Source organism: Bison bison, unplaced genomic scaffold (assembly GCF_000754665.1).
Source record: "Bison bison bison isolate TAMUID 2011002044 unplaced genomic scaffold, Bison_UMD1.0 scf7180017864286, whole genome shotgun sequence".
Lineage (NCBI taxonomy): Eukaryota > Metazoa > Chordata > Mammalia > Artiodactyla > Bovidae > Bison > Bison bison.
In genome coordinates this window covers 2997872-3022912 of record NW_011494858.1, presented here as the reverse complement: position 1 = coordinate 3022912, position 25041 = coordinate 2997872, and the positions used below count along the sequence as shown (strand labels likewise).

General features: G+C 41.1%; 1 protein-coding gene across 3 annotated transcripts in view; it reads left to right on the top strand.

Moving 5' to 3' along the window:
- Nucleotides 1-25041, top strand: part of MAPRE2 (microtubule-associated protein, RP/EB family, member 2) — a 189443-nt gene that overhangs the window by 81113 nt on the left and 83289 nt on the right. For all 3 annotated transcript variants that reach the window (XM_010849765.1, XM_010849763.1, XM_010849762.1), the window contains one exon: nt 23967-24094. In XM_010849765.1, coding sequence (XP_010848067.1) covers nt 23974-24094 — 121 coding nt within the window. In that variant the 5' untranslated portion in view covers nt 23967-23973. The remainder of the gene's footprint in view (nt 1-23966; nt 24095-25041) is intronic.

Here is a 25041-nt window from a genome sequence, read left to right as displayed (position 1 = left end):
TGCTGTGGGGGTGGGGGAGGGGAGCGCAGGATGAGGGCTTCTTGAGGGGGGGGACGTGTCAGCCCCTCCCCCGCCCCCTGGCCCCCTGGCTCTTTCTGTTTCTGGGGACCTAGTACATCTATCCCTTGATCACGTCTTCTCCAGAGAGAAGGAAAGAGAGATGAACATCATCAGCCACCCAGGCAATGAGGCTGAGGACAGGAGGAGTCAGCCTTTCCAACATCCCTTAGTGGGGCTGGCAACACAACAGTAAATGCTAAAGCAGGTTTGGTGTTTGGAAAGCCGGTATCCCTCTCCCTGGAATTTCTCACAGGCAGATAGCATTGTCGGGTCACCGACTGTAAGATGTCAGCATGATTAACAGTTGAACACACTTCCAGCCTGTGTGATGAGGGTCATGGCCTCCTCACCTCCCGTTCAGAACGTGGTCTACCTTCCATTAGGACCAACTGGGGCCCCCAGAGTCCCAGATTGCTGCTCAGAGAAGCAGTAAGGGGTAGCAGGCAAAGCTTGGGCTCTGGCCTCAGACTTATTCTCTATCCCAGCTCCACCCTTTTCAAACTGTGTCATCCAGGGCAAATTTTTTAGCCTCCCTAAGCCTCATTTTCCTAATGTGCAAGTGGAAATAATAATAGCATCAACTTCACAGTTTTTAATGAGGACTTAAATGAGATGCAGAATATAAAGTATATCAAGCAGTTGAATGGTGTAAAGTAAAACGCCTTTCAGAATATTAGCTAGTATTGTTGCTTGTCATTTCACTCTACTCTTTTACCCTGTCTTTATAATAAACTATGATCTTTGTGTCCTTACTACCTCTTACACTATCTGACACATAGCAGTTCATTAAAAGTCCAACTTCAGTCTGGAAAAAATTCAAACAAATTATACTGTGATCTCCCCACCTTACCAACTTGATTAAGAACTAATTTTACATACAGTGAACTACATCTGTTTAAGGTATAATGATTCAGTGAGTATTGGTGGTATGTATGCCCTTGAATCCATCACTCCCAAAAGATTCCTGGTATCCTTTGCAGTTCATAGCACAGGTAACCACTGCTCTGCTTTCTTTCACGCTAGATTAGATTACCTTTTGTATAAATGGAATCATACGGATTGTACTCTTTAGTGTCTGACTTCTTTTACTTGGCATAATGATTTTGAGATTGACCCAGCATGGATGAATACAACTCGGCCACAAAGCTCATTGCTGTTTGTGGCCAAGTGGTATTCTGTTGTATGGCTTTGTTGTTGTTCAGTTGCTCAGGCATGTCTGACTGTTCGCGACCCCATGGACTGCCTCACACCAAGCTTCCCTGTTTTTCACTGTCTCCTGGAGTTTACTCAAACTCTTGTCCATTGAGTCAGTGATACCATGCAACCATCTCATCTTCTGTTGTCCCCTTCTCCTTCTGACGTTAATGTTTCCCAGCATCAGGGTCTTTTCCAACCTGAGTTGGCTCTTTGCATCAGGTCGCCAGAGTATTGGAGCTTCAGCATCAGTCCTTCCAATGAATATTCAGGGTTGATATCCTTTAGGATTGACTGGTTTGATCTCCTTGCTGTCCAAGAGACTTTCAAGAGTCTTCAGTTTCGAACTACAGTTCGAAAGCATCAGTTCTTTGGCACTCAGCCTCTTTTATTGTCCAACTCTCATATCTGTACATGACTACTGGAAAAACCATAGCTTTGACTCTACAGACCTTTGTAGGCAAAGTAATATGGCTGTAATCATATTTTATCAGTTACCAGCTTGTGAACATTTGGGTTAGTTTCGGTTCTTAGCAATTATGGATACAACTTCTATGAATATTCATGTGTAAATCTTTGTGGGACAAATGTTTTCATTTTTCTGAAATAAATATCTAGGAGTGGAATGGTTGGGCAATATAATTGCTGTTTAAGAAACTTAAGGAACTTAAGGAGACTTAAGAAATAGTTGTCCAAAGTGGTTGTACCATTTCACGTTCCTACCAGAAGTGTAGGAGAGTTCCAGTTGCTTCACATCCTTGTCAACACTTGGTATTGTTAGTCTTTTAAACTTGGCCATCCTTACAGATGTGGACAAGTATCCTGCTGAGATTTTAATTTATATTTTGATTATTAATGATATTCAGTGTCTTTTATGTGTTTTGTTGGTCATTTGTGTACATTCTTTAGTGGAGTGTGTGTTGAGATCTTTTGTCTATTTTAATAAAAAAAATTAGGTGGTTTAGTTTACTATAATATGGTCTTAACTTAGATTTCAGTGAGTTTGAGTCCTGTGTTCTTAACCTGAATCTAAACCTCTTAAGAAAAGGAGTCAGTGTTTCTACCTGTTCTTTATCCACAACGCTTTTTCTGGAAATTAGGTCCAGTTCTCAGTAAGTACATACTAAATGATTATAGTAAAATAATAACTGGATCGTTATTTTTAACTGAGGGGAAAACTACTAAAGCCACTTTAAAAGTGTATATGAAAGAGTTAAATTTTGGAGCTATATTTGCTTTGAGATCTTGACATATATGAAATACTCTTTTAATTCTGTGAACACTATAGTTCTGTAGATAGTCTTTTCTTTGTACTTAACACCATATCAGATTTTACACCATTGAATTTAAAAGGAAAATGTGGGTAGAAATGTCTTCCTCTTTAAAGGTAGCAAGGAACCATTTCCATATTTCAGAAATTTTGCCCAGAATAATTGAAGTATTACATGCCATTCCCTGCCCCCTTTTTTAAATTCTTAGGCTAACATTCCCCAACTCTTGCTCACTCCTCATTCTACCTCATTTGATAATTTTTGTTCTTGTTGTCCAGACTGGCTCCTGACTTCTTAAAACCCTTAAAGAGAAGTTGGCTCAGTAAAGTTACTCAGTCGTGTCTGATTCTTTTCGACCCTATAGACTATAGCCCACCAGGTTTCTCTGTCCATGGAATTCTCCAGATAAGAATACTTGAGTGGATAGTCATTCCCTTCTCCAGGGGATCTTCCCAGCTCAGGGATTGAACCAGGGTCTTTTTTATTGCAGGTGGATTCTTTACCATCTGAGTCACCAGGTAAGCCCCATAAGCTCAGTAAGGTCCTAGATTTACCTGAAAGGATCAGCTGAGGACTCTTGTGATTTTTAAAAGGCAATGCTTGGCTTCCCGAATCTTTGCAGCCCAAAACCAAATTTCTTAACCACATATGTTTCAAAATCCAAATATACTTTGAAATAAAGGTCATTTATTATTTCACAAATGCCCTAGGTCTTATAGTAAATTTTGAGTGCAACATCTTTCATCTATCACTTACTCACTTTATTGCAAAACCATGAGGCCAGATTGCAAATGAGTTACAGCTTCCATAATGGCAGTAATCTCTTGCTCTTTTGGTCATAGATAACTGTTTTCTGTGTTCTGTTTAGGACTGAGCAAGTTACAAGCCACTGGAGTATCAGTTGAGAGTTTGAGAGTGTTCTTTTTTGCTTTCATTGAGGTTGTTCCGTGAAAGGAAGCCAAATACCATTCGACAGGACATCCTGTGATTCCCTTAGTTTACGATGGCCAAGGACATGCCTTTTTTTTTTTTTTTAAAGAGATGATTGCTTGCTTCCTTTCCTGTTAACAAGGGAACCCAGAACTGATGCTGTCCATTCGGCTTTAAGAACAATAACTAGCAAATAGCTAAAGCTCACTCCAGAATCACCCAAAGACTTTTAGGACATGGAAGAACTTCCAGGTCTTTTTACGTGAGCCAGCAATGATTTGATCATGGTTAGCATTTAACTGCCCATCAGTTCTGTTGTCTTGAAATAATAATTAACTGAAGAAGAGAGGAAACGGCCAAACTAGAAGTTCAATAAATTAAATATGTTAACAGAAAATCTGAACTCAGGTATATTATGAGATACCTGAACAATGACATCTAAGTGCGGATGCTACACAGAAGACATGGAAAATGCTCACAATGTGTTAAGAGAAACAAGCTGATGAGTACAAAAGTGTGTAAGTATTGTATTGATGTCCTAGGGCTGCCCTAATGAATGGCCACACACTGGTGGCTTGAAATGCATTCCCTCACAGTTGTGGAGGCTGGAAGCCTGAAATGAAGGTGCTGGCCAAGCTGTGCTCCCTTCCGAAGGCCCTGGGCGGGAATCAGTCTTTGCCTATTCCTGCCAGGTTGCCTTCTGCGTTCCTTGGCTTGTGGCCGCGTGGCTTCAGTTATCACATGACCTCCTTCCCTGTGTGTCTGTGTCTTTCTGTGTCTCCACACAATGTTCTCATAAGAATACAAGTCGTTGCATGCCCTTGAAGGGAGTTCAGGGTCGAGAATGACACATTTTGTACTCCAGGGAAACTGGTGGAACAGGTCTTCAGAAAGTCAGATATTTTCAGGAATTGATTTCATGTTCCCAATCCTTGCATCTCCTCATATCTAGAAAAGGACTCATTCCCTTCATGGTGACATCAGCTCCTCTTGACTGGCAGAAAATCTTTTGTAAGATAAGTGCTTGATTGCACTGAAGTCCCCCTTCACCAAAGTCACATATATTAACCTTCTTCCCCTACTTCTTTGGGGCAGTTTTTCAGAGCTATCTGAGGTGCTGTCTCCCAGGCTAAAGTCCTCATTTTGCCCCAGATAAAACTTAATTCGCAAAAAGGAAAGAATGCAAGTCATTGAATTTAAGACTCTAACGTTATCTCAGCTAATTAAATCTGCAAAGTGTATTTCCTAATAAGATCATGTTCTGAGGTTTTGAGTGGGCATGATTTCTAGGGGAGAGGGTGATGCTGTTCAATCTAGTGTATATATGTGTGCTCAGTCACTCAGTCGTGTCCGACTCTTTGCAAGTCTGTGGACTGTAGCCTGCCAGGCTCCTCTGTCCGTGGACAAAAATACTGGAGTGGCTTACCATTTCCTCTTCCAGGGGATCTTTCTGACCTAGGGATCAAACCTGAGTGTCATGCATTACAGGTGAATTCTTTACTGCTGAGCATATGCACACACACACATGTGCATGTGTAATCATTTTTATAAATGTACATGTATAAAATACACACTCTTTCTCTCATATGAAAGATCTTTAATTTTTATCTTAATTTTCTACTTTTTCTCTACTAAAAGCATGCTGATTTTCAATATAAAAATATTTTAAAAAATAACACTTTGACATCTACTTTTTAAAAATAGGTTTTTTTTTTAATAAGCATTCTACCTTGAATTTGTTTTCTTTGTTTCATCAAACTATTATGATTTTTTAAACTGTAATTTAAAATAGGGATTATTCCTTTGTAGTGTATATACACACAGAAATATATGGAGTCAATATTTTTATGATATTAATTATGTTTGTTGTGCTTGTTACATTATAACAATAGCTAAAACTGAAGTAATGTAAAGTAAACCAGTCTTTGAGACATTGGGTCAACCAGTATAGTACCAAGTCTTTGGTTTAAGTCTGCCATCTGCCGTGCTCAGGTGTGTCTGACTCTTTGGGACCCCATGGACTGTGGCCCACCAGGCTCTTCTGTCCATGGGATTTTCCAGGCAAGAATACTGGAGTGCGTTGCCATTTCCTACTCCAGGGGATCTTCCTGACCCAAGTATTGAACCTGTGTCTCCTGCATTTGCAGGTGGTTTCTGTACCGTTGAGTTGCCTGGGGAACCCCCCGCCCCCTGCAAAAGTGATAATTATACTCAATTGCTGATTCAGATTAATTTTTAAAATATGTTTCAAAGTCTCTAAGTTAAATTAATCTTAGGAACCTAGAAACTAGGGTTTGGGACAGAATGAGGAGGCACTTTGCAAATCTCACGTTGACTCATATACTGGGTAACTTTTAACACACGTTCACTGTAGCACAAATGTCATCTACTTACCGAAGGCCTTTAGACTTTCCTGTCTCCAGTAACATCTCTGGTTATTTCGTCAAGTAGTTTATATGGTCTGGGAAGTAATTTCCTTTTCCTTAATTATTTCTGAATGCTCATTAATCAGCTGTTACTTTTCCATTTTTATCCCAGGTTTAACAAAACATTCCAAATTCAGCAGAGACCATAATCCCACACATTTATTAAACTACAACAGTACGTTAAATTTTGTCCTTTGCTCCCGTGAGTCCTCATAGCTTAGTACTGCAGAGTCAGAAAAGGAAGCTCCAGTTCAGGAGACTGCTATGCATCCTCTGTTTCCAGACCCAGAGGTCTGACCATGGCTGCCCCTCTGGTATCTCTGTACCTGATTCAGTTTGAACATGGCACACTTCTTAGCCACTTTTTACCCACATGCTCAGTGTTTTGTACTTCCTTTTGAGAATTACAATGTTTCTGCACTGATGCTGGAAATGTTTTCACCTTCGACCTGGGTCAAGACAGCAGATAGGAAAGCGGAGAGATACTGCAAATGAAGTGTGTGTGTGTGTGCGCGTGCACGCGTGCGAACAAACTGATTTTTGTCAGAGGCTTCTGGGTCTTTTGATGCAAGTCTATCAACCCTTTCTTCATTCCCATAAATAAATGGTAAATGACTTTATTGCCTTAAAAAAAAAAAAGAAAAAAACCCTCTTTTACTGCATGCAGTACAAGGCAGACGGAATTGGTGTCTGGTTGCCCAGACAAGAGTAAGCAGGAAACTGGGGTGGGGGAAGAAGGATGAACGCTGACTCTGGGGTGGAATTGTGGACAGACAAGGGGGAAATGTATTCTCTGGCCTAAATGAATCATTTCACCTGGGAAGGGAAGTTTCGGGAATGATGGCTTGGGGAACTGGTGATGAAATAGTGTTCCTAGTTTTGATGGTATTTCCCCACCGCTACACCAGTTTGGCTGAACTTTACTAATCTTGGACCAAAATTTCCATTTCCTGTGCTCATGACCTGCAGCCGTCTTGGACGTAATTCACAGGATGTCCTCTGGGGTTGTGGAGTGGGTTTGAGGTAGAAGCCGATTGTACCTTGTCAACCAAAGGTCATATTTAAGAAACTTAAGGAAAGAATTAAGAGTGGGTGGCATGAAGAAGGCTGGGGGTATGTGAGTGTCCATCACCCATCTTAGAATTAAATTCACCAGGACCTATTGGAACAGTGGGCTGTACTTCCCTCCTCCTTTTAAGCTTAATTTTATTGGTACTTCACTTCCCATTTCAGAATGTTCGCATGAGTTTAAAAACAAATTTTGCCACAGTGTAAATATAGACCTTTGGATAGGCACCAATCTCTAGGAGTGAGATACCAAGAGCTTTGTTGTTTTTGTTTCTTTTTAAGAGATTGATTTTTCTAAACACGTAGTCAGGACATCCATCTGAAGTCTTTTATTAGTTGAAAAAAATTATAAGCAGCAATCATGTATGTGGCCTCTGTCCATTTTATCTAAGCTACCACAGAAAGCAAATTGAGAGACCTGAGTCCAAGATGTGCAGTAAGTAGAAATGTAAAAGATGGTGATTCCTCAAGTATTAGCATGCCGTATATGCTACAGCTGGTAGGCTTTTGAGCCAAAAGCTATTCCCAGCATTAAACTGAGTACAGCTAGTCACCAAATCTCTCCATTTCAAGCTCTTCTTTGGGGAAACCTATGTTAAGACATCATCTTGGTTAAAGGGAAAATGTAATGCCTTGGTAACACTAAAAAAGGGAAAACATGGTTTTATTCAAGGCCACAATTGCATCTGGGAAAAAGGTACTGATGAACCTATTCGTAGGGCAGGAGTAGAGATGCAGACATAGAGAATGAATTTGTGGACACAGCGGGGGAAGGAGAGGGTGGGATGAGCCGAGAGAGGAGCATTGACGTATATACGCTGCCGTGTGTGAAATAGGCAGCTGGGGGGAAGCTGCTGCATAGCGCAGGGAGCTCAGCTCGGTGCCCTGTGATGACCCAGAGGGTTGGGATGGGGGAGTGGTGGGAAAGAGGCTCCAGAGGGAAGGGGATGTGTGTCAACTTACAGCTGATTCACATTGTTGTAAGCAGAAACCAGCACAACATTGTAAAGCAATTAACCTCCAATTAAAAATATACATAAAATCAGGAATGGCGGCGGGGAAGGACCACAATTGTGTTCTCATTTGGAGGTCTATCGTCTTCTCACCCAACTCTCGTGACATCATAAAACCCGAGAGCAGAAAGGGACTTGGTTGAGGGCAGGAATCCTAGAATCAGCCCTCGGCCCAGATCCCAGCTGCTGCGTTTGATAATTGTGACCAGGGGAATGACTGACCCTGCCTCCCCGTCCGTGCACCTTCCCATCATGGTGTAAGCTCTGTGCCTGTCACATAGCGTTGTCGTGAAGACTAAACGAGAAGGTGAGTGTGGGCTGTGTACTCCTGGGAAGGAAAGGAGAGCCAAAGAAGTGAGGCACCTGTGCCCAAGTTCACCTGACTGGTCGGTGGCGGCTCTGGGGCTGGCAGCCAGTGCCCCTGATCAGGGCTCTCGTGAAGCTGAAACGTACACATAGTGAGCGTGCAGTTCATACTGGAGACGTGAAGAATGGCTCACTTCTTTGTTGCCTACCTTCTTTTAGACATCAGACAACAGAGTCCTGTAATCCACTCAACCCTGATCTCTCCTCTCCTGACCATGTCATACAGCACTAGAGACATGTATAAACAGTGGGTTTACCGGGTGTGATATCAGGAACCCTGTAACTTTCTCCTCCTCACGAAATCCTCCTCTCGTGCATCCACTCGGGTTTTACTTCCTGTGTACCCACTATGTGCTTGGCATGCCTCGAGACACAGGAGACTATGGCTCAGATGGTGAAGAATCTGCCTGCAATGCAGGAGACGCGGGTTCAATCCCTGGATCGGGAAGATCCCCTGGAGAAGGAAATGGCAACCCACTTCAATATTCTTGCCTGGAGAATCCCATGGACAGAGGAGCCTGGTGGGCTATGGTCCATGGGGTCACAAAGAGTTGGACTTGACTGAGCGACAAATGCTTTCACTTTCACTCTGTGCCAGGCACTCCTCTAGACGTAGAACGCACGCAGTAACAAAACAGACTCTATAAAGAACCTACCTTCAGAGGTAACCTTATGGGGGCATGAGGTAGTGGAGAGACAGTAAACCACCAAAAGAATCAACAGATTGTGTTAGTATCGTGGAGGAAAGAGCAGTGTGGCGGAAGGGTCCCTGGAGGAGGCCACTTCAGAGGAGGTCAGGGAAGGCTCACTGAGGAGGGGACGTTTGAGCTGAATCTGAAGCATGGATGCAGCCCAGCGTGCCAAGTGCTGGGAATGGCCTCTTCTTTCAAGTAAGATCTTGAGCGCAGTTATCCCAGAGGATTAGGGACGATGTGAAGCTGTCGTCCTTCATTTGGGTTTTTGTTTGTTTTTTTATATGAGAAGGTTTAGGGAAGTCAGGCACCTGAGAATGTAAGTACCCGAGGAGGAGCCAGTACAACCAAGAGCACAAAATAGTTCAGAACCAGGAGGTGGGGGTCACTTCTAACAAAATTTGCCGCACACCTGACTTTGCTTGGCATTGATGGCGTGTTCATGTGGTCACCGCACATTCTTCTGCTACGTCTTTTTTAAAAAATTTATTTATTTTGGAGGCTAATTACTTTACAATATTGTAGTGGTTTTTGCCATACACTGACACGAATCAGCCATGGGTGTACATGTGTCCCCCATCCTGAACCCCCCTCCCACCTCCCTCCCCATCCCATCCCTCAGGGTCGTCCCAGTGCACCAGCCCTGAGCACCCTGTCATGCATGGAACCTGGACTGGCGATCTGTTTCACATATGATAATATGCATGTTTCAGTGCTATTCTCTCAAATCATCCCACCCTTACCTTCTCCGACAGAGTCCAAAAGTCTGTTCTTTACATCTTGTGTCTCTTCTGCTATCTCGCATATAGGGTCATCTTTACCGTCTTTCTAAATTTTATATATATGCGTTAATATACTGTATTGGTGTTTTTCTTTCTGACTTCTACTTCTTACTGCTTCTACTACATCTTATGCACCCGGTTTTATGCGGGGCTTGGGGGGAGTGTTAACAGATGAACGTGACTGCCCCCCTCCCCCATGGTGGCAGCAACCCTGGTGGATCCAGGGCCGTGCTGGGTGGGCAGGCTGGGACCTGACTGGACATGGTTAGGATCATGGGAGAGAGCTAAGGTCAGGGGGAGAGGGAACAGGGCCAAGTAGGGCTGGGAAAGTAAACGGAAGGCATATGGTCAAGAGCAAGTGGATGTACCAAGAGCCAAGTTGAGGGGGAGGTGAGGGGACTGGGCAGAAGTTGGTGCCCTGCAGAGGCCAGCCAAGCCTGTGGCATGGGAATGAGCTGCAGGTCATGGAAGTTATTTTCAGAGCAGGGACCAAGCCACCCACTGTTTGAAACAGATGGACATTTAGGCAAATGTAATCCCTTATAATCAGTTGCATTTCTGACCATATGAAGAAATATATGCCGTGTGTATGTGTAAGGCCTTAGACTGTTGCAGTTATGTTTCATTCATGGCCATGAATATGAATGCCACGAAGAACTTTTTTAAGAATTCCCAAATTTCTTCATTCTTTGGGTAAGAGCCAAGTTTCCAAGTCATTTCAAGGCCATAGCTATTGACTGTTAATTATGAATTTAAAACCCCAAAACATGTATGTGCTTTTTTAAAAATAAAAAAATCAAAATTTTAGTTAGCATGCAATTTTCACACTTTGAATAAATGAACACGAATGCTTTCTGTCTTTCATCGTTCAGCATGACCTCAAAGTCTCCGTCAAGCTGAACAGTCACTCTCTGGACTTCGGGGCTGGAGCCAAGGAGGAGTGGGTTTGGGATTGTTTTTGTTTTCATTATTGAAGTATGGTTGATTTACAGTGTTGTGTTAGTTTCAGATACACAGCACAGTGCTTCAGTTATGCGTATATGTATATGCTATTTTGAAAGTTGCATTTCTGTTTCATTTTTTTTTACAGTTATTGGGGGTAGCCAAGCTAAGAACCCACTTACTGAATAGTACCTGACGGGGTTCACCCAGGTAAAGACAAGGCTGTTAAAATGGAAGTTGATTTTCAAGGCTAGTAGAAAATCTCATTTTGCAGACAATTAGAGAAATCTGGGTGTTTTAATCATATCCTAGTTTTTAAAAATTGTCCTTGGAATACTTAGTGATATGGCAGGAAGGAGCTTAATCTCTGTTTTAAAAAGGAACAGTTAGCAGTAAATGGGATGGACACCCTGAAAAAAGAGTAGTAGTCTCTGTTCCGTTGTTGCTGAGAGAGATGGCAGTTATTAGCTGGAGTAGGACTTCTGATTGTGTGATGACATGGAGCTTTGTGCCCACGTGAAAAGCATCATCAAGCAGTGAATGATAATGAAGGGCACATTAATAATCGCAGTGGTAGGGCGTCCAACAGAGCCTGACATAAAGAGCAGGCTCTTGGGCCTTCTGATAAAACTCATGTTTTTGCCAATGTTGAGCAGCTTAGTATTAAAATTCTTTTACACTGGTTTTCTTCACTAGCTCTAAATTGTACTGAAATATACCGATTTTTCCTCAAAATTAGGCTATTCACAATTTTAAAAAAAGCTCTAAATTGTGAATAGCCTAGCTTTGAGGAAACACCGGTATATTTCAGTATCTGTGTTTTAATACAATCTATGCATCGTATAATTGTGGGCATACCTTGATGTTTCTCCGCCATCCTTGTCTGAAGTCAGAATTGCCCTCAGGGCTCTCCCCCACTCTGAGACTTCCCGGGAGGAGGCTTGGTGACTGGAGGAGTTAGTTTTGCATTCTTTGTCTTATCCCGTAGACAGTCCTGTAAAAATAAAACATTTACATCCGCCCATGGTGGCTTCAGTGTGTTATTATTACCTGAAGACAATAAAATAAGAAGACAATACACGACCTCTTAAATTCCCCTCCCAGCCCTGGAATCCACGCAGCCATCAATTGTTCCACAAATTAAATGGAAGCCTTAATACCCAATCTTCAATGAAACCCAGTACAGTTTCCAGAATGCCTCTTACCTTGTCAAGGCTTGTCTTTCAGAGACCCTCTGTGACTCCAGCCTCCCTCCGTCCTGCTCTCCCTCCCCAGCCAAATACCGCCCCCCTCCCTTCGCCATGTTCTGGGTCACAAATAAAGAGCAAGAGATGAATCGAGAATTATCTGGAGATAGTCTTTCCTTGGTGAAATGTTTAAATCCTCCCCCCCCTCCCCCCCCCCCCCCACCCGATGGTATTAAAATCTGGAGAATGAATTATGCGCAGCTCAAAGGCTGGGAAGTTTCTGGTTCAGGGGACACATTTACAAGTCACTCCCGATGGATGCCCAGTTCATTGTCTGGGGCAGCCTGGGGTGGGGTGGGGTGGGGGATTCCATATCAGCCTTTTGTGAGGAGGGAGCCAGGAAGCTGGCACTCAGGCAGAGTCTAGGTCTGTTGGTACAAGGTTTTTCAGAGGAAAACACATACATTTAAGAGAATGTCTGCTGCGGGACCCAAGCTGTTCAGCCCCCCTGAGGTTGATGAACAGCTTTTGGAGTTTCTTCCTTTGTCTCAGTATTTGATCAGTGGGTATAAATATGCACTTCTTTTCTTCAGTGTATGTTTTCCGCTTACAGTAAGTCCCCTACACACGAAGGAATTCTGAGAGCACGTTTATAAGTCCAGTTTATTTGAAAGTCCAACAGAGTTAGCCCAGGTACCATGATGCAAAGAGCCGACTCATTGGAAAAGACCCCGAGGCTGGGAAAGATTGAGGGCAAGAGAAGGAAGGGGGCGACAGAGGATGAGATGGTTGGATGGCTTCACCAAATCAATGGGCATGAGTTTGAGCAAGCTCCGGGAGATGGTGAAGAAGGACAGGGAAGCCTGGTGTGCTGCGCCCCATGGGGTGACAAAGAGTCGAACATGACTGAGCGACTGAACAAAACAACAAGTACAACAAAGTTAGCTTAGGTACCCAACTAACACAACTGTCTATACAGTACTGTACTGTAATAGGTTTATAATGCTTCTCACACAAATAATAACATAAAAAGCAAACCAACACAGAAAACGTCTTTAATCTTACAGTACTTTGAAAATTACAGCCATACCAGCTATGTATCACTGCTGTTTTTACGCTTGCTTCTGGACATCCCGGGCTTGAAATAAAGATGCTGTAGCACCGTACCCTGTACCGCACTGTACTGTAAAGTACACAAAAGCACAACCACGTGTAGGGGATGCACACACATGACAATGTAAGCCAGACACGAGAACTGACTTATGTGATTGGACGTGAGAACACGTGTTCGCATCTTTGAAAGTTTGCAACTCAAAGGTGTGCATGTTGGGAACTTACTGCATTTTAGAAACATGGCCCTTGTAGGAGAAGGAAGTACTCGTTTTCATATCAGCAGCTGTCTCGATCTACTTGTGGGTAGGTAGAAGTGTTTGCAAAATGGCTGTTTTCTGTTAGGATGACGCCAAAAAGATTCTTAGAAAAAAGCCATGATTGATAAGCGTGTTTCAAAGAATGCACCTCCCTTTACCTGGTAGGTCAGAATAGGCCAACCTTGACCATCCTAAAAATGTGAACTAGAGAAGACCTTGTGGAATGGAAATTCAGGGTGAGACCTGGACCTTGACCAGGGTCTTAAGGCCAGTGATTAGTAAAGGAAATGTTCTTGTGACTCACAGGCACTTCTCCCACCTTGACATACATGGAGACTTCAGAGCCGTGTTTGGTCAGCGTGACGTGGCTTCCTATGAAGCATTCGTACCTTATGACTTAAGAAACCACTTGGGTTGTAGATTAGTATACGGACTTCAGAAATCCTCATGTTCCCAAGATCAAAGAAATATTCCCTAGGTGAAAGGAAAATACCATTATTATTCATTCATCTTTTCCAGTCTGTTCTTTGTTTTGTCAGGCTTCCCTGGTAGCTCAGACTGTAAAGAGTCTGCCTGCAATGCAGGAGACCCAGATTTGACCTGTGGGTCGGGAAGATCCCCTACAGAAGGAAATGGCAACCCGCTCTAGTATTCTTGCCCGGAAAATCCCATGGACAGAGAAGCCTGGTGGGCTACAGTTCACAGCGTTGGAAAGAATCAGGCGCAACTGAGCGATCAGCACTTTCGCTTCCTTGGCTTTGTCCGTGGGTGAAGAGTGGGTTGCGTGTGTTGGTCTTAGGCTGGTGGAGGTGGATTACTTTCCGCAGTGATGGAGAAGCATGTTGAAAATACAGATTGTTATGAGAGAGTGAAGAAAGACGGTCACAAATATGAGTATAGTTTTCAGTGCAAAATTGTGTGAACAGAGTATATTGCCATGGCAACAGGGAGCTTAGTTTACAGAACATGTTATGTTGAACACGAAGTTTCCAGTTGGGTATAGACTCTCTCAGGGAATGAAATAAAGAAAATAACTTAAGTCAGGGTGGGAGAGGTGGGTGGCTTTTAAAGGTTCAGCTTCAGAATGCATTTGGGGTAAATCTGGGGGCTTCCCTGATGGTTCAGTTCGTAAAGAATTTGCCTGCAATGCAGGAGACCGCAGTTCAATTCCTGGGTCAGGAAGATCTGCTGGTGAAGGGATAGGCTACCCACTCCAGTATTCTTGGGCTTCCCTTGTGGCTCAGCTGGTAAAGAATCCGCCTGCAATGTGGGAGACCTGGGTTTGATCCTTGGGTTGAGAAGATCCCCTGGAGAACGGAAAGGATACTCACTCCAGTATTCTGGGCTGGAGAATTCCATGGACTATATAGTCCATGGGGTCATAAAGAGTTGTATATGACTGAGCGACTTTCACTTTCAAGCCAAACTGGGCCTTCTTACAGAGCAGCAGACAGAAGTCAACCACTTAAGGAAGGCAATTCTTCTGCAGATGGTCGCGTCTAAACTTGGGAAGCCTGGCATACTCAGATGGTAGATGTGAAAAAAAAAAAAAAATCAAAATAGGTTCCACATGCCTCAATCCCAAAATTAATTTCTCAAGCCCCTCTCCCTACAGCCGCACACCCACAGCAGTGCTAGAGCCAGAATCTTGAGACACCTGGTCTACTGTGAGCCTTGCTGGAAAAACACCACGTTTTCCTCCAACTTGTACACAAGTGGTCTGTTAAGTGTGGGGTGCAGAGACAGAATGAATTATGTAAGAAATAATTCCAGTTTTTGTTAGCTGTGACATTTTTATATGTCACGTTTTGAAGAGGCCTTCCTCTGTAGTAATTCACAAACCTTGCCCAATTTGTTCTTGGACAAAATTGTGAACTACTTTGTCATTGGTTTGGGAGCCGATGACTGGTGAGGGGGCAGAATCCATGTTTTGGTTTCCATAGTTCGGGGCTTGCCAAATCTTTATCCAGGCTTTGTTCACGAGGCAAACTCAAGTCCCACTTAGTCACATAAAATTCCTTTTGTTTCAGTAAGCAGAAATGCAGTCTCTGATTTGTATGATTGAGTGACTGCTGCAGAGCGTAAACTTAGAGCACTTGTCCCGCCACCACCCCCAATGCCATGCACACGCTGTGTGCATGCTACGTTGCTTCAGCTGTGTCCCACTCTTTGTAACCCTAAGGACTATAGCCCGCCAGGCTCCTCTGTCCATTGGACTCTCCACCGAGAATACTGGAGTGGGTTGCCATTTCCTTCTGCAGGGGGTCTTCCTGACCCAGGGATCAAGAGCCCCCATCTCATTGTGTGTCCTGCATTGGCAGGCGGGGTCTCTACCACTAGTGCCACCTGGGAAGCCCATGCAGACAGGGTGAAGTGGGGCAAAACCAACATACTGGCCCTCAGGCTAAGGCTGGCCTTTTTCCAAAGTCACACGTGTCAGTGATCACTATCCATGGACAGGCCAGAAATGTGACTTCACCTGCTGGAAGGGATTTTCATTTTTCTCTGTGTTTTTCTTTCTCTCACTTTCAAAATATTGTATATATATGTGTGTATATATATTATATGTATATGTTAGCTACAATATAACATTATAGATTATATGTATATACTTATATATATAGTGCCAGTTTCCCAGAAAGGCATTTGGACATTTCCAGAAACAGTATATAAACTATACACTGTGTATAAACTATGTGGTGATTATTGGTTTATTTTCAGGAAAGAACAGTGGATGCAAATTCATTTTTAAAAAATTTATTTTATTGAAATATTGTTGGTTTACAATGTTGTGTTAATTTCTCCTGTGCAAGTTCATTTTAAAATGAAATTTTAATGCCATATCAAAATGTGTGACCCAGAGACCAACATGCTAGGAAATTGTCTCTTATTTACTACTTTCAGTGCTGTTGTACTTACCAGGTTGTAAACACATAGTGATCTAGTTAAAGTACCAACTGAAGCCGCAGATTAGAGGACAGGACTTGGACTTCCTTTTTAACAAGGGTGACACAGAGAGAAAGGCTTGTCCTAGAGACCGGATGTCAGGTCATCGAAGAATGAACAGTAATTTCTCTGGAAAAGACGTGCTGAAGAGCCAAATAGAATAAATCCTGCATAGTATATTGGTTCTTTATTCTGTGGCATTCGGTGTTATCTTACCTTTCTTAGCCATTTACTTTGCTTGCCTGAGTCTTTGGAAATTACTCAGTAAAATTTTAAAAATTAATATTTTGAATTGTGCTTCACAAAGACTAGGAGTCCACATTTGTCAGCCAAGAATACAATTCCTGCCCTGCTTCCCTCATAGGATTTATTTTTTCAAGAGTCAAAATGGGAGCAGGGAACCACTTTAAAATGATAGAAAAATTCCTTTGTGGTCTATACAACATATCTGATGAATAAGTAGAGACCAGTACTTTCACCTTTATCTTGTAACATGGATTGGCGTCTAAGAAATTATAATGAAATTACAATGAAATCTTCAGATTTTAGTGGATGTTCACCTAAGAGCTAAGACTGTTAAACTCCACCAACCTTGAGTTTAACATTTGGAGAACCATAAATTCTCATTTGTGAATTGTTGAGTCAGATGAATAATTTCAGCTTGAATGTATTGAAGTTGCTCCTGTAGAAAGTTTTCTTTTTCTGCAGGAATTAGGGGGAAAAAAGAATGACTGGCAGAGCAGAAATAGAATTCTTTTTCTACTTCAGCTGCCTTCCCTACACAGAGGAAATCTGGACCTCAGGCTCTCCCTTGCAAAATCTGAAGGTGTCACACATTTGGATGGGGGACTAATAGAGGAGGTGAAAGAGAACCACAAACCGAAATGAACTTAGAAGTATCCTGGTAAAATACGGGGGAAGATAGATTATAAGAATATTCTCATCAGCACGGATGGTAAATAGTAATGAGCTATGTTGATTCCATTGGTATTAATTTGAAGTAGGTATATTGTTGTTCAGTTGTTAAAGTCGGGTCTGACTCTTTGCAACCCCACGGACTGCAGTATGTCAGGCTTTCCTGTCCTTCACTATCTCCCTGAGTTTGCTCAGACTCATGTCCATTGAGTTAGTGATGCTATCTAAACATCTCATCCTCTGTTGCCCCTGCCTCCTCCTGCCCTCAGTCTTTCCCAGCATCAGGATCTTTTCCAGTGAGTCAGCTCTTTGCATCAGGTGACCAAAGTATTGGAGCCTCAGCTTCAGCATCAGTCCTTCCAGTGGATGTTCAGGACTGGTTGCCTTTAGGATTGACTGGTTTGATCTCCTTGCTGTCCAAGTGACTCTCAAGAGTTTTCTCCAGCACCACAGTTTGAAAGCATCGATTCTTCGGTACTCAGCCTTCTTAATGGTCTAGCTCTCACATCCGTACAAGACTATTGGAAAAACCATAGCTTTGACTGTACGGACCTTTGTCGGCAAAGTGATGCATCGTTATTGTTTTATTTTAGAAAATATCATAAAACATTCCTAACCTTGACTGCTCCACCCTTACTCTTGCTCTGTCCTCTATCTTTGTTTGCCCACAGGTCCCTCAACACATGTATGTTCTTACTTCAGGGTTTCTGGGGACTGCAGTTGTGTCTGGTGGAGATGCGGATGTGGTTGAGGTTAGAGTGTGAGTCTAGTAAATAAGCAAAAATCAGCTGCTATTCTGTTGTTTACCTGGTCATCTTAATGAGCTCCTTGAAGGCAGACAATGCTTTACTTGCTCTTGTGCACCAAATGTCTCAGTATAAAAGAATTCTTGTCCTTTGGTGAACGTTGTCAATAAAGATGCAGAAAAGAGTGTGATTCATTGACAGAACCTGCAGCAAATGACTTGCTTCTCCGTTCTTATGGATTTTTTAAAAGCTATCATAACTCTTCAACCTGTCCTTTTGTTCTGCATTTCTTTCTACTATGTAACCACAGACCATCTTTATTCACTTACTTGTGGATAATCTTTCTAAAACACAGATCTGATTGTGTCTCCCCTGCTTTGCATTTAATTTTGTGTTTAAATCATCTAGAGCAAAAACTTCATCCCAACCTGGCTTTTCGCCCTCTGGCATAATTCTGGGCCTTAGTGCCTCGTCCTCCAGTAGTACGTTGCCTCTTAAAGCAAAAACTTCTCCCTACTGCCTGCAGGCAAAGCCATTAGAAAAGTACATGAACTGCCAAGAATTATGCTGGTAAATAAAATTATACCAGACACTCCAAAACATTTTAAATTTTGAATTATTTTTACTGAAGTTTTATATAATTTACATAGTTGATTTTTTTAATTGACTAGTAATTAAAAGCAAATGCTTTGTATGCTAAATAATAAAGAAAACAATGGAAGTTATTAAGCAAAAAATTAAAAGCATTTTTAATAATGTTGTGGAAAGGCAGTAACTGTGGTCACATTTGTGGGGATGCCAGTGTGTCTCAAGATTTTTCACATCTTCAGGGGAAGAAAATTTAGAGGTGAGGGTGCTTCTGAGGATGGATATATGTTTATTTTTATACTTAACTATAAATAAAATTGTCACTTAGCACTTTAAGTAGAAAGTTTTTTGTTGCTTTAGAGTTAATAAGAATTTCAAATACAACTGTTTAATAATGTGTATATTTTTGTGCAAAATCTCTATATTTTTCTATTGTATATAGTTGTGCTTAAAAATATTATCTCTAGTATTTGTGATCAAAGGAATAAGGAACTCTTGGAGAAATGACTGGTTTTAGGTCTAAGGCAGCAAATGTACAAGTTAAGCCTGAAGATTTTTCTCATACCAGAAAGCAGGGAAGTTAGCAAAGAGTACTAGAACCTTGTCAGAAAAAACTCAGAAGCCAGTGATTTAAACTGTGTATCAAATGTGTTTAAATCTGTAAGTTCATAATTACAGTTCAGAAATAAAAACCTCATTGGTCATGTTTGGAGACTGTTAGGAAACTTACCTCTTTGTTGTGAAAATCTGAAGATATAGGGAAAGAATCAGGCATCTATCTTGCCTTTCTTATATGATCAATATCTCAGGAAATTTCTCTTTGTATAATTATTCAGCTAATAAATCAAGAATAAATAGAAGAAAAGGGAGAGAACTCAAATAAACAAAATGAGAAATGAAAGGGAGAAATAACAACCAATACCACAGAAATATAAAAAGTCACAATAGAATACTATGAACAGTTATATGCCAACAAATTGGACAAGCTAGAGGAAATGAACGAGTTTCTAGAAACATGCAGCTCACCAAAACTGAATCAAGAAGAAATAGATAATTTGAATAGATAGAATTCACTAGAAGTGAAATAGAATCTGTAATTACAAAACAAACAAACAAACCTCCCTGCAAACACAAGTCCAGGACTAGGTGTTTTCACTGGGGAATTATACCAAACATACAAAGAAGAACTCACACCAATCCTTGACAAACTCTTCCAAGAGATTAAAGAGGAGGGAACATTCCTAAAGTCATTCTGTGAAGCCACCATCACCCTGATACCAAAACCAGACAAAGATAATACCAGAAAGGAAAATTACAGGCCAATATCGTGGATGAATACAGATGCAAAAGTCCTCAACAAAGGATCACACACTATGGTCAAGCTGAATTTACCCCAGGGCCACTATAATGGTAAACATATGCAAAACAATCAATATGATATATCACATCAACAAAAGAAAACACAGAAACCAAATAATCATTTCAGTAGATAACAGAAAAAGTATTTGGTAAAATTCAGCATCCATTCACGATAAATACTTTCACTGAAATGAGTATAAAGAGAACAGATCTCAGCATAATAAAAACTGTCAGAAACCCACAGCCAACATAATACTCAACAGTGACAAGCTGAAACGTTTCCTGCTGAATGTTAGAACACAACAAGGATGTCCACTCTCACTTCTATTCAACATAGTATGGGAAGCCCTAGCCACAGCAGTTGGATGAGAAAAAGAAAGAAAAGGTATCCAGGTTGGACGGGAAGCAGTCACGATACTCTCTATAGAAAACCCTAATGACTCCACACAAAAACTATTAGAACCAATAAACAAATTCAGCAAGGTACAAGATTAACATACAGAAATCTGTTGCATTTTTTACACTAACAATAAAATATCAGAAGGGGAAAGTTAAAAAAACAAAACCTTTTAAAATCATGTCAAAGAAAAAACTAAGGAATACACCTGACCAAGGAGGTGAAAGAGTTACATTCTAAGAGCTATAAAACATTGATAAAGGAAATGGAAGATGATTCAAAGAAATGGAAAGATATCTCAGGCTCTTGGATTAGAAAAATTGATATCATTAAAATGACCATACGACTCAAAGCAATTTACAGGTTTAACGCTATCCCTGTCAAATTACCTATGAAATCTTTCACAGAACTGGAATAAATAATCCTAAAACTTAGGTGGAACCAGAGAAGACCCAGAATTGCCAAAGCAATCCTGAAGGGAAAGGGCAAAGCTGGAGACATAACCCTCTCAGACTTCAGACAATACTCCAAAGCTACAGTAATCAAAACAGCATGGCATTGGCACAAAACCAGACATATGGATCAGTTGACCAGAATAGAGAGCCCAGAGATAAACTGCATACCTGTGGCTAACTAGTCTTCAACAAAGGAGGCAGAAGTACACAATGGGGGGAAGACAGTCTCTTCAGCAGGTGGTGTTGGGAAACCTGAACAGCCACCTGTGAATCAATGAAGTTAGAGCACTCTTTATACCGTACACGAAAATAAATTCAAAATGGCTTAAAGACTTAAATATAAGACATGACACTTCAGAATTCCTAGAAGAGGGCATAGGCAAAACAGTCTCCTAAATAACATTGTAGCAATACTTAGGTTAGTCTCCCATGGTAGTAGAAATACAAGCGAAAATAAACAGGAACTATTCAAGCTTACAAGCTTTTGTATAGCAAAGAAAACTGTAAACAATACAACCTACAGAATGGAAGAAAAGATTTGCAAACGATGCAACCAACAAGAGCTTAATTTCCTAAATATACAAACAGTTCATACAGCTCAATATCAAAAAATAAACAGCCCAATCAAAAAATAGGCAGAAAACCTAAATAGACATTTCTCCAGAGAAAATATATAGCTGACCAGTGGACATATGAAAAGATACTCCACACCGTTAATTATTAGAGAAATACAAGTAAAAACGATGATGAGTTACCACTTCACACCAGTCAGAATGGCCATCATCAAAAAATCTACAAATAATAAATGCTGGAGAGGCTGTGGAGAAAAGGGAACTAACTCTCCTATACTGTTGGTGGGAATGTAAATTGGTATAGTCACTATGGAGAACAGTATGAAGGTTCCTTAAAAAACAAAAACAAAAATAAGGACTTCTTGGTGGACCCATGGTTAGGATCTGCTTCCACTTCAGGGGGCACAGATTTGGATCCCTGGTTGGGGGACTAAGGTCCCACAAGCCACACGACCGAAAAAAAAAAAAAAAAACTAAACTGAAACTATAGTTACCATATGATCCAGCAATACCACTCCAGGGCATATATACAGGAAAGATGAAAAGTCTAATTTTTAAATTCAAAAAGGTAACATGCACCTCATTGTTCATAGCAGCATTACTTGCAATAGCCAAGACATGGAAGCAACCTAAGTGTCCATTGACAGATGAACAGGTGAAGAAGACATGGTAGATACATTATCAGCCATTAAAAAAAAAGAAATATTGCCATTTGCAATATTTGTGGATGAACCTAAAGATTGTCACACTAGGTGAAGTAAGTCAAACAGATAAAGACAAATATTGTATAGTATCAGTTACATATGGAATCTTAAAAAAAAAAAATACAAATGAACTTATTTACAAAACAGGAACAGACTCACAGACATAGAAAACAAATTTATGGTTACCAAAGGAGAAAGTTGGAGGGATAAATCAGAAGTCTGGGATTAATATATACACACTGGAATATATATAATAAATAAAGACAAGGACCTATTGTATACCACAGGAAACTATATCCTATACCTTGCAATAACCTATAATGGAAAAGAATCTGAAAAAGAATATATATATCTCTGAGTCACTTTAATGTGTACAACATTGTAAATCAACTATACTTGAATTTTAAAAAAGAATAATAGAATATCACTTTGAAGTCTCTAAAGAGTTGGGATTTGTTGTTGTTGTTTAGTCACTAAATCACGTTTGACTCTTTTGTGACCCCCATGGACTGCATAGCCCACCAGGCTACTCTGTCTATGGATCCCAGGCAAGAATACTGGAGTGGGTTGCCATTTTCAGTATACACCTATTAGAATGGCCAAAATCCAAGATACTGACACCACCAAGTGTTGGTGGGGACATGGAGCAATAGGAAGTTTTATTCATTGCTGTTGGGAATGCAGGATGGTACAGCCCTGTTGTGAGACAGCTTGGCAGTTTCTTATAAAATTGAACACACTCTTACCATATGACCCAGATCAGTCGTGCTCTTTGGTATTTATCCTAATGAATCACAAACATACAAAAACCTGCACGTGACTATAGTAGCTTTACTCGTATTTGCCAGAACTTGGAGGCCACCAAGATGTCTTTCAGTAGGTGAGTGATACACTCAGACAGTGCAGTTATTATTCAGTGCAAAAAAAAGTGAGCTCACAAGTCATGAAAAGACATGGAGGAACCTTCAGTGTGCATTAATGAAAGAAGCCAGTCTGAAAAGGCTTTGTACTGTGTGGTTCCAACTGCATGACCTTCTGGGAAAGGTAAAACTATGGAGACAGTAAGAGGGATCAGTGGTCGCCAGAAACAGTGGGAGGGAAGGATGAATCGACAGAGCAGAGAGGATTTTTTTTTTTTTAAGGATTCTGTGTGATACTGCAGTGACGGATACCTGTCATTGTATGTTTGTCACAGCCCAGAGAATATACAACTCCAAGAGGGAACCTAATGTAGACTGTAGTATTTGATGAGAGTGCATCAGTGTAGGTTCACTGATCGTAACAAATGTCCCAGCTGGTAGGGAGATTGTCGGACGAGGGGGTATATGGGAAAACTGTACTTTCCACTCGGTTTTGCTGTGAACCTAAAACTGCTCTAAAAACATTGTTTATTAATTAGAAAGAGGAAACCAATCTTACCAAACCATAGCTATCAAAGTATTTTAAGCAAAACAAACCTTTTCTGTTACTTTTTCTGTGGCCACTGTGTGCCCCTCTGGAGAAAAGTTAGGGGAAGTAGTAGGTGTCATGGAATGGTCAGAAGGAAGAACAGTCAGAGATGAAAGGAGGACTCATGCAGTCAGTTCCAGGTACCTTCTGTATAATTATTTTTTTTTTTTTTGCTTTATCCAAAGTTTTTAGGGATAAAGACTATCTGGTGAAGACTTTTTTTTTTTTTTTTCCGAATGAAACATGTATGTATCCTGTTTCTGAAGGGAATTTCCTTTTCTCTAAAGCTGATTAAAAAAAAAAAATTTGTTCCCACTCATCTTCTGAGACACTAAATTACATGAGACATTAGGAATCTCAGAGCCTGAACAACATTTGAACCAAGTTGAAGGAGACGTAAAATGATGATGCACGAACCGTATATGAGTTTTAACCGTATAAGAGTTCTGCCAGGGTTGGATGGATGTCTGTCATCTTTCTGAGTTCATTTTTTTCCTTGTAGGTAAATAAATGTTGTTTGTTTGTTTTTTCTAGTTGGGGAATGGCGGTCAATGTGTATTCTACCTCGATAACCCAAGAGACTATGAGCAGACATGACATCATCGCTTGGGTTAATGACATAGTATCTTTAAACTACACAAAAGTGGAACAGCTTTGTTCAGGTAAGAGCATTCTTTTAAGTATTTACCTAAACATTTACTCATGTGGAATGTGATTTTATAAACCACAGATGATGTATTTGGAATAGGAATATATATATATATACAGCTTCAATAGATAATTTAAGGAGAAAACCTCAGGTATAATTAATGAACATATGGGGGAAAATGATGATGTACACCAAAGAGCATCGAGCTACCCCAAAACGTGTTATGAGTGATCTCGCTGAAGCTCTGTAACTGATCTCCCAGCCTTTTCTCTGTCACCCCCCCCAGTAAGCCACCACACATCTCTTCCTAAAAATGCAGATTGGATCCTGCAAAACCCTTTCTTATAAACATTCCGGGCGCCATGTTGTCCTTCCTACAGGATAAAATTCGCTGTTTTACGTGACTGATAAGGTCCTTTCCCTCTGGCTGCTGTCCATCTCCTTGGTTTCATGGTCCACATCTCCCTGCCCTGCGCCTCTGCCCCACGATACTCTTTGTTCCTAAAGACTCCTTCCCTTTTGCATTGCATGGATTTTTTTCATGCTCCCGTTGCCAAAAAGTCTTTCCCCTTCTCTTCATTTGCAGTAAAATCTTGTTCACACTTTAAAATCCAGCTCATTGTCATCCCCTCTGAAGGGTTCCCCAGACCTCCCAGGCTTCATGGTGTTCCTGGAGCACCGTGCCCAGCACCCTTCCAGAATAATGCCTACCACGCTGTGTTAGAAGGTCCAGCCTTTATTCCCCTGAAGGTTCCCAGAGCCCTTGAGGGCAGGGCTGTGTCTCATTCTTTGTCAAGTATCTGAGGCGGCACCCTGCCTACTATGAAGTAGGTGTGTAAGGAGTGCATATAGAGCTAAATTAAAAAAAAAACAAAAAACATTTGATTTCAGTGATTAAGTGCAGGCTTGTTGAAGAACATGTCACTAGTGAAGTAATTCATTCTTAGGTTAGAGTATTTA